Source organism: Hippoglossus stenolepis, chromosome 6 (assembly GCF_022539355.2).
Source record: "Hippoglossus stenolepis isolate QCI-W04-F060 chromosome 6, HSTE1.2, whole genome shotgun sequence".
Classification (NCBI taxonomy): domain Eukaryota; kingdom Metazoa; phylum Chordata; class Actinopteri; order Pleuronectiformes; family Pleuronectidae; genus Hippoglossus; species Hippoglossus stenolepis.
Window position 1 is genome coordinate 17,560,178 of NC_061488.1, and position 10,199 is coordinate 17,570,376.

Below are 10,199 nucleotides of genomic sequence, written 5' to 3' on the forward strand. Positions count from 1 at the left end.
TACGTACAGGTCACATCCACCATGGAGAGGTTCTAGAACATCGATGCATGGTGGGAATGCAATAGGTATCCGCTGCTGTTTTTGTGGAAAGAAAAACTTCTTTTCCTGTAACTGAGCAAGCATTTAAAATGAAAATGGAGGAAATCAGGTCAAACAACATCATCATCTTATTAACCATTATCAAAATTTAACATACTGTATTGATTGGCAAAAGTAACTCATATTAAAATGTGATTAAATGTTAAATACAGTATATCTAAGGTTGAAAATATCCAGTAAAAACCTTTTAAATTCCTGCTTGTCTTCAACCCTGGTACTTTGCGTACGTACAGGGTCACATCCACCATGGAGAGGTTCTAGAACATCGATGCATGGTGGGGAGGTGCAATAGGTATCCGCTGCTGTTTTTGTGGAAAGAAAAAAGTTATTTTCCTGTAACTGAGCGAGCATTTAAAATGAAAATGGAAGGAAATCAGGTCAAAGAACATCATCATCTTATTAACCATTATCAAAATTTAACATACTGTATTGATTGGCAAAAGTAACTCATATTAAAATGTAATAAAATGTTAAATGTCAACATACAGTATATCTAAGGTTGAAAATATCTAGTAAAAACTTTTTAAAGTCCTCCCACTGCCCTGTCTCCATAGACTTGGAGAGTGGTGGGTGGAGATGGGCCTGATCGTTGATTGGTGGAGTCTGGTCTCTGCACATCATATGGAGGAGGGTTTTGTCGTAGGTGAGGAGGAAGGCAGGCGTCGAGGAGAGGACTGCCACACCCTGTGTTTTATTTTCAACTTTCTCAGTTTCCTTCTTGTCAACCTTAGCCATCTGTTTAAATGTTTGTTTTCTGTCCCTACACTCTGCCTCTTTTCCCACATTTCAAGACACTTCTTATTATCTTCTATGTCTTTCCACATTGTGACCTTGACTTTTTTCTTGCTTTTTAATTCTTCCTCTCTCTCGAGGAGTTTCTCTCTTAAAAGTTCAATTTTGTTTTCGACACTGAATGACCCGTTATGAGGAAAAGCAAAGTCTCAGGACCATATTGGAAGAAAATGTCACACTTTCCCGTCCTCACTCTTGCAACCATAAAGCCCACCATTTAGACTTTCTGTATGAAATCGTACTCATCCACAATTTCTACATCCTTATCAATTAAGTGTATGAAATCTTACTTTGCTGTAGTTGCTCTCAGACGGTGTGGCGGCAGTGACAACTGCCCCAAACTGCAGTGACAACAACCCCCAAGTGTTTGTGACAGCTGCCTTCAAACAGTGTGACCTTTAAGACAGATTACTCTAAACAGTGTGGCATCAAAGGCAGCTGCCTCCAAACAGTGTGACAACAAAGGCAGTTGCCTCCAAACGGTGTGACAACAAAGGCAGCTGCCTCGAAACAGTGTGGCAACAAAGGCAGCTGCCTCGAAACAGTGTGGCAACAAAGGCAGCTGCCTCCAAACAGTTTGGCATCGAAGGCAGCAGCTGCCTTACATATCAGTGGCAGTATCTGTTGACACCGGAAGTGCCTCTACGAGCTACCGCTGCCACGATTCGAGCTTGCCCTTACTGCAGTCAGCCCGAGCCTTGGTGCGTCTGTAATCCTCCTCCCTCCCGAAGGAAAAAAAACTGTGAACGGCTGGGTCGTTACCTCGGAAGCCAGCTGCTTCACCTCTCCGGGCCACCTGCAGTACAACGTTGTCGTCCTCCCCGTCACGACAGGAAGAAGCCCTGGGACATGGCCAGACCAGAACAAATCTTGGTGCTAGAGCCACAACACGAACTGAAATTCAGAGGTAACGCTGGAGCAGAGGGCCGGGTCCTGGCCGGGGGCTAGCTAGCTAACCTAGAAGCCCTCAATGACAGCTAGTGTGTGTATTTATGCGTTAACCACTCAACTTTGTACCGGTGTCTTTATTTGTTGTTGCTATTTCGTCAAATTAGACACACCTAGCTAGCCGCACTATGCGTTGAAACAGGTGAACCGACACTGTGCGCGACGATGCTAACCAGCTAGCATTCAGCTAACCTAGCTACTAGCAAGTGAAACTGCTAGCTGTCATTGCAGCGTCAGGGCAGGCCCACCGTCCCATTTCTCTAGTTCGGACTCCTATGGTCCCTGCCTCTGTCTTTTATCCACTGACAGCAGGTGAAACGACACAGAAATGTGGTCTGATTCCTGACATGCACCGTGTGATCGGTGCTGTCACCATTACCCGGCTGTCAAACAGGGAGTATTCTTGCATGTGCTAGGACCGGGGTGTCATTGCTTAGCCTTATCACTATATTTCACAATTTCATAAGCTAGCAAGCTGCCAGTAGGAGCTTTAAACTCCACTCAAACTGTGCAACCTGAATTCCTTTACAGATTTTCTATATCCGGGCAGAATGACTGTGAGAATGCAGGCTGAGCTGTTGTAATTCCAGGGATAAATGCTGTTTTCTGTGTAGAACTGCCTTTGGGTGTGATAGAGCTGGAGAAATGGGTCAAGTGATGGCCTAAGGATCAGTCAGTGGTAGGCTGTTCACTGATTGATTATTAGGGGAGGATCTATCCTGTACACCCACACACTGTAGGTGATGAGTGCAGAAGCTCATTGAGGTTGTTTGCCCGACACAAATTTCCACAACCAAGGTTTAGTCATTGAATCAAGTTGAACATTCACGTCCAGAGTCATGCTCATATGTCTCCAAATGCACCTCTGGTTTCCACAGCATCTGCTTTATGGCTAAGGGCGGGGCATAAATAAAATAATAAATCTGTGCGCACTTTGCTGCTCTTTCCACTGTTTTAATGTTTAATGTGCAATGTTTATGGCAGACTGGATTCCCTCACAAACACCACTCACATATACATCCTTGCAGACACACGATGTGTCTGCAGTTGAGCAGACAAGCCTCGGTGAAACCTTTGAGTGCTCCCTCCATTTAGATTTTGATTGATTGATTGAGGTAACACAAGTCATACTCACAAATGCAACTACAAGACAAGTCTGCGCGTTCACTCATCTTCTCCATTGTCACTGTGCTCTTTTTCTCTGTCTCCCCCTCAGGCCCATTCACAGATGTGGTCACTGCCACTCTGAAGCTCACCAACCCCACAGATAGAAATGTGTGTTTCAAAGTCAAGACAACTGCACCTCGCAGATACTGCGTGCGCCCAAACAGCGGCATCATTGACGCTGGGAACTCCGTCAATGTTTCTGGTTCGTAACAATTTTTTGCATCCTCTGGCAACACAGGTGATAAAGTTCAAACCCACAATGTGGTGTTCACATTTCATTTGGACAGCTGTGTGATACTGACACGGTCATGAGGTGATCTTTAACACTGGTTTTAGACAGTACGAATAGATTTAGAATAAGTATTCATTATTCAAGGGGAAAAAGTCACAACTCTTCTGGATCTAATGGCAGAAGGAGAGAGATATTGATCATTTTATGCCACAGCGACAGTCAAGCTATCATCTAAATACTTAGTCCCATGTGTAGGGCTGCAGCTGTTAATTATCTTTTGCCTTGTCCCCAGCGACCCAGTGGGTTTATGTTACAGACACAGACCAGGTACATATATATATGATTGACATATATACCTCTTTAGAATGGATAGAAGTTTGACTAAACGCCCATAAAAATCATTTTCACCTTAACCAAGAACAATTCCATCACCAAGCAGCTAAGTCAGCATGTTAAAAAAAACACAAACTGTACATGTCCACAAAGCCGGTATTGACTACATGATACTTCTTTAGTCATTCTACTGATAAGTAATTTAGCCACTTGAGGTTTGAGCTATTGTCATAAAGCACATCAGTAACATCTATGCAAGTGCTGTGTAATAATAATCTACACAAAAACATGTAGAAATACCTTCACAACACTTTGTTTAAAATATTTGATGAATAAAAGATGATGGAAATATAACGCTGTAGTTAAGTGTGAAATGTTATTGAAAATATACCATAATATTCAGCTTGTAGAATCATTTTGTTGTTAATAACCTTTGTATAAAACTAAAATGTCTTTTATAATTGTCATAATTATTTTGTCCGTGCTGCCCTGCAGTCTCCTGGTAACATTGACGTTTATTAGTTATTTCTGGTGGAAACCTTCACAAGTCAGTGAGTTTGAATTGAACAATAAGATACAAAAGAGTTTAGAGTTGTTATTTATTCCCAGCTCTCTTATATCTGTGTTTGGATTAAAGTAAAATTCTTCTTTTTTAATTTCAGTGAAAACTGAACCTCTTACATTGATCAAAACCAGAATCATTCAAATCTCCACAGACTACATTGATCATTCAAGCATAAAAATGCTAATTTCAGGAAATACAGTCAGTTCTCGAGGAGTAAGAATGTCATGCTGCAACTCGGATCATAAACCTGACCAATGTCTTTTCATTCACGGGTTGCATAATAGTTGTTATTGGGCAATACAGGAAGTTGGTCTTTCTCTAATGTTCTGGCTCTCCATTTTTCCATTGTGTTTGACCACAGTTATGCTACAGCCTTTTGACTACGACCCCAATGAAAAGAGTAAACACAAATTCATGGTGCAGTCCCTGCTGGCTCCATACGACATGACCGACATGGAAGGAGTTGTGAGTATTACAGCATTAAATCTGATTTGGCAAAATATTTTGTACAAAGCAAAGGATATATCTTTGAGTATGTACTGATCTACTGACCCTGAATTTTTACTTGATGATCACACTGGAGACATCACAATCACACAGTACCTCCAGCCGAACTCCGGAATATTGTATACAGTTTATATCCGTCTGTCTCTTTGTGTAGAAGCTATTCTTGAAAGATAGAAAGACCTGAGGCTAAAGAATCTCCGTATGAATCTTCACAGAATTTTCTTTCTGTCTGTTGTTCACTCTTGATTTTTGTCATTCACAGTGGAAGGAGGCGAAGCCTGAAGAGCTGATGGATTCAAAGTTGAGATGTGCTTTTGAGATGCCTCTAGAAAATGACAAAACTGTAAGTCTTAATTAAGTCTTAATTTCTACCACAGGGCACTCTGGCAATTTTTCCTATTAAAGAGCACTCGGGCATTGAAGCAACACAACATAGGATATACTGAGCAACAGCGCCCTCTGAAGCCATACACAACTACACAGTGGTTCATTCTGTTGTGCTCTGTCCACGCGATTAAGTGGTTTTCATGTAGAGTCTATCAATGTCTCGACCACAGCCCTGACTGTGCCTACTGAACCAGGGCTAATACCCATAATCCCTGGCTTCCTGAACCAGAAGAGCTGCCACCATCACAAATACACAGTTGTCTCAATAAATATTGGCGTTAATGCTAGTATTTAATGACATGGATGTGTTTTTAACTGATCTACAGTTCGGCATTACTCATGAACTTGCTGAGCCTGATTCTGACTATTTAAGCTGCAACTACCAGTCAGTTACACACTTCTTCTATCGTACCTGCTCACTACAACTACATAGAGCAAAAACAAGTGTGAGGTTTAGATGCGCAAAAGATTTTCTCACATCCCCATCTGATCTACAAACTTAGAAATGTTGCATTTTGTATTTGATATTTTAAATTAATAACTGAAGCAATTTAGGTCCATTGGATAAGATCTTACTGAAGAAAATCAAGACACTCGCAATAGCATGTGTCCTCAGTTATTTTCTCAATCTCCTACCCATCAGCAGTAAATCACTGTGTATCACCCATTACATGTTTTATTTATTCATTTATGATTTTTGTATCTGTACTTTCATCTCACTCCTTGCCATGTCTCTGCATGTCTCTTCATCCCCTTCCCTCCTCTCCCTCTGCTCTCACCCCGTTGTCCACCCACACCCTGACTCTTTCCACAGCATGAGAGTGAAAGCAACCAAACTATCTCTTCCTCTACCTCCTCTGTTAAGACTGAGCACTCCGTGCTGCCCAAGTCAGCCAGCGCCTCGCTGGATGATGGAGAGGTGAAGAAGATCATGGAGGAGTGCAAGCGGCTGCAGATGGAGGTGCAAAGGCTACGGGAAGAAAACAAACAGATCAGGGTGAGACGCACAAGATTAAATGAACTCATTAAGACCTTAACTGTTAAAGCAAAACATTAGTTGATTAAAGCATTGAAAACGACCCACAAAAAAACCAGAAGATTTCTGAAGAGCTACATTTTCCAGCCCTAGAAGCAGATATTGAAGACATTAAATAAGAAACATTTGATACCTTAAACATGTGCCTTTCATTGTAGTTTACCTAAACTTAAAAACATGTCTCTTACCGTCTGAGCATTGGTCAGCAGGTCGGTCGGTCACATTGTCTGGGTCTGAATCTTCTTAATTGTTATTTTCATCTCTGTTTTTGTCAATGAAGCTTCTGTCATCTGCTTCAATATCTCTGCCTTCGCTTAAATCGTCAGCCATTGTCTGAAATGCTACTGTAAAAACTTTTTTGGCTAAGAATGCCAACAAACAAACTACATTTCCAATAGTATATTATCATTCTTGCAAGTATTTCAGTCACAGGACATTGTAAATGAGACGCACATGTCTCATCCGGCTCTAAGGGGAGAAGTACACATACGTCACACCGGGTGATTAGGGTATATAAACATATGCTGCATCCAGTCTAACTGGGGCAATCTGTCCTCGGCTTCGTCCACACAAATATATTGAAAACTTCAGTATTGCGTTTTGGTACCAACAGGCAGAAATGGAAACTTTTAGAAACAGTGATGCAGCCTGATTGGGTCTCATCAGTCTGGACTTGATTGACAGTGATGAATACAAAAAGTTGCGACTCCTTAAACTTTAGTAACACTTCCAACTCGTCATTTGAATTTTTTACTTTTTTACATTAAAATGTTTGTGGTTTGAAAAGCAAGTTCCAGATCATCTGGAGTAAAATTACAAGGTGAATAACTTTGATTTTGAACGTATATATCTGACTCCTCTCTTCATTGCAGGAGGATGACGGGCTGCGGAAGAGAAAGGTGACGTCAGTGGCCGCTTCTCACTCCTCCGGCATGGCAACCTCGGCTGTGAGGGACGAAGGCCTAAGCACCCGTGTCCTGGCAATCTGCGTGCTGCTCTTTGTCATTGGAGTCATCATTGGCAAGCTGGCCCTGTAGAGACACAGATGGACAGAGCACAGGGACGGACGGGCGGCGTGCTTGGACGAACACGCGTCAATGACGGCAACAGGGATGTCTTCTGGGTTTATGTTGATTTCTCTTTCTTTTCTTTTTTTTACATTTAAGGCAATATCATGATGGTTTGTCTGGATGGAAAATAATTTAATGTATGAAAAGAAAACGAAGGAAGGTGATCCCAAGTTAAACCATGATTGCAAACGTTTTTGTCACAGGTCTTGCCTTTTCCTTTGTTTTGTGAAATGATCTCTGATCTGTTCTTTCCGTCCACCCCTCTTTCCTAAATGATCCTCCACAACTTGCACAGGTGTGTGGAAGTAGCTTCACGCTGGCTGAATGTCTGAAGTCTTTGATTTATTCTTTATAGATACATTAGTCTCCGACTTCCTCACTCACATCGTCTCTAAGAAAGCTCTAACACTCCTCTGATAATCTCTCTTCCACTTAATACTGATGATCTGCAAAAAGTGAAAACAAGTAATCAGTGAAAGACTTTATTTCCTCGACTCAGACTGTGTATCTTCTTCTAAACAGTAGGCGGTTAAAATGTGAGCCGGTAGAGGCCATGCATGTGTGTGTGTGTGTGTGTGTGTGCGTGTGTCTTATGGTTTTGCCTCCTGCAGGAGGGCTCATGTGACTGCGTGGGGATGTTTGTATGAGGAAGCCTGAAACGGTAAAATCACATGCTGTTTTAGAACAAAGGAAGAAGGGTGGTGAAAAAATACCTGTCATCTGAACAGATTTCCTGTACACAACAGAAAAATAGGGTTGATAAAACTTTTGATTTTAGTTCCTAACCAGACCAGGAATAAGAATTCAACAATCTATTCTCAGGCCCTTTTTAAAATGGTGGGTCCGTAAAATCTAAATAATGATCAAGAATTTCTGCTGCGGTAATCTTATTCAAAAACAGAGCTGTAATGAAGTTTAAGGCGTCAGATTTTTCCAAGTTAAAGTTACAGTTCCCAGATAATTTTACTGCCTCAGGTTGCCAGAGAGTGGAAAAAAAGACCTAATTTCCCTCTGAAACCAGTGAACATATCAAGTAAAACCAACTCTACATCTTCAGCAGTTAGTCACATTGTTTGATTTCACCCATGGAGTATTGTGTGTCCTCTAGTGTATCACATTGGTTTGTTTGCATTTTTTCTCCCTTACATTATTATGTAGCCACGAAGCTTCTGTTGTTTATAATATTCAAATGCACTATATTAAAGTGTCCTCTCTGCAGTTTGCATGAAATGACCTGGGTTTATTATGATTATTATTATTTTGAGTGTTGAAATCATATTAGCAAAACAAAAAAATAGCTGTCTTTAAAAAAAAAAAAAGGGACCATCTTGAGTCTGGGTTATCGGCTTGTGTGTTTTCTTTCATTTCAGTCATTTTATTTCTGTTGGAGACAAGGACAGAGGTTGTGAGATAACAGAGACAACACAGCTGTATTATCTCGGTTATCACGTGGCCACCTCAGCAAAATTGGTTGTTTTGAAAAAAAACTTTATATGTGTATTTTTCGTTGCGTGAGGGAGCTCGGGGAGCAGAAACGTGGGCGGCTGGGAGGAGGACTGACCTGTGAATACACACTACATTAAAGAAAATAAAAAAAGGCATCTATGCTTCAGACTACACATGCAGAGATACAGTCAATGTAATCACACAGTAATTGGATACTCTTTTGTATGTACATAAAAATAAAGAAGACTTCAAAAGATAACTGGCAACGTTATTAACATACTGTAGTAAAGGAAGAAAATGAGTAAACAACCACCATGGATCATGTAGCATCATAATGAATTAAAATACATAAATCCCCAACTGTCTGATTCTGTGAAAACTTTACTGTTTTTTTTCCTCATGTGAGTTGGACTGTGTGTGTTTGTGAAAAAAAAGTTTGATAGAAAAAGCCAATAAATGCATCTGAAGTGCACAAAGCTGATAACATTAAATGGCCACCTTACAGATGAAGATTAATTTACTCCTCACAGCTTTTCATGATCATTTCATCAAGCTGAAGTGCTTTGAGAACATGTTTTATAAACAGACAGGGTCTCCTGGTTGGTCTTAACATGAGAGGACATTGGTTGCACTGTGGGAACAACATGATCCAGTGTTTATGAGGTCTTGATCCACACTAGGAAGCAAAGGTCAACATCTCTCTCCTCTGCTGCCTTACTTCTCTCAAATCTCTGTTGCAAGTCACCCAACTTCCAGTCTGGTTCAAAACTGCCGAGGTACCACATTAAGACCCAATGATCCCTTCCAGGCATGTTTGAGGAGATGCAGTACTAGTTGGTGATTTTGATAATAATTTGTGTCGCAGGTTTTCTTTTTAGATTCCACACCACAGTTGTACCTCTGGTCAAACTAATGTCTGATGAGTTTAGAGAATAAACTAATTCATGACCAGAGTTTCATTATGGTTTATAAAGCTGTCTATAGTCTTTGGATCTAAACAAAAGCTATGGATATTCATTAAGTAAACAGAGAAATATATCCAACATTCACTGCATCTAATGGCTATCTTTATTATGGATCAACTTGGAATTTGATCCATGCTGAGCGTGCCTGAGCCCACCTGCAGGTGGATCACTGACTTCCTGACAGACAGGAAGCAGCGCGTGAGGCTGGGCAAGCTTGTCTCTGAGCCCCGGACCATCAGCACTGGAGCCCCACAAGGCTGTGTGCTCTCCCCTCTACTCTTCTCCCTCTACACAAACTACTGCACCTCCAGCCACCCCTCTGTCAAACTCCTGAAATTTGCAGACGACACAACCCTCATTGGATTAATCTCCAATGGGGACGAGGCCGCCTACAGAGAGGAAGTTGACAGCCTGGCTTCCTGGTGCAGCCAGAACTACCTGGAGCTGAACGCCCTGAAAACTGTAGAGATGGTAGCAGACTTCCAAACCCGTCCCCCTCACCATGTGCGACTCCCCAGTTAACACAGTGGAGTCTTTCAGATTCCTGGGGACAATAATTGCACAGGACCTAAGGTGGGCGGAGAACATCACCTCCACCATCAAGAAGGCCCAGCAGAGGATGTTCTTCCTGCGGCAGTTGAAGAAATTCAAC

The 10,199-nt window shown here is 41.5% G+C and overlaps 1 protein-coding gene across 2 annotated transcripts; it reads left to right on the top strand.

Moving 5' to 3' along the window:
* Nucleotides 1–1,533: 1,533 nt before the first annotated feature.
* Nucleotides 1,534–8,942, top strand: LOC118110838 (vesicle-associated membrane protein-associated protein B/C). 2 transcript variants are annotated; one of them, XM_035158955.2, is made up of 6 exons: nt 1,534–1,798; nt 3,056–3,208; nt 4,498–4,601; nt 4,906–4,986; nt 5,896–6,027; nt 6,939–8,942. In XM_035158955.2, the coding sequence occupies exons 1-6, from the start codon at nt 1,741–1,743 to the stop codon at nt 7,101–7,103; spliced, it is 693 nt and encodes a 230-aa protein (XP_035014846.1). In that variant the 5' UTR covers nt 1,534–1,740; the 3' UTR covers nt 7,104–8,942. The 2 variants fall into 2 exon arrangements, with proteins under 2 accessions (XP_035014846.1, XP_035014843.1); XM_035158952.2 differs by having other exon boundaries at nt 1,535–1,798; nt 5,845–6,027.
* The last annotated feature ends 1,257 nt before the right edge of the window (nt 8,943–10,199 follow it).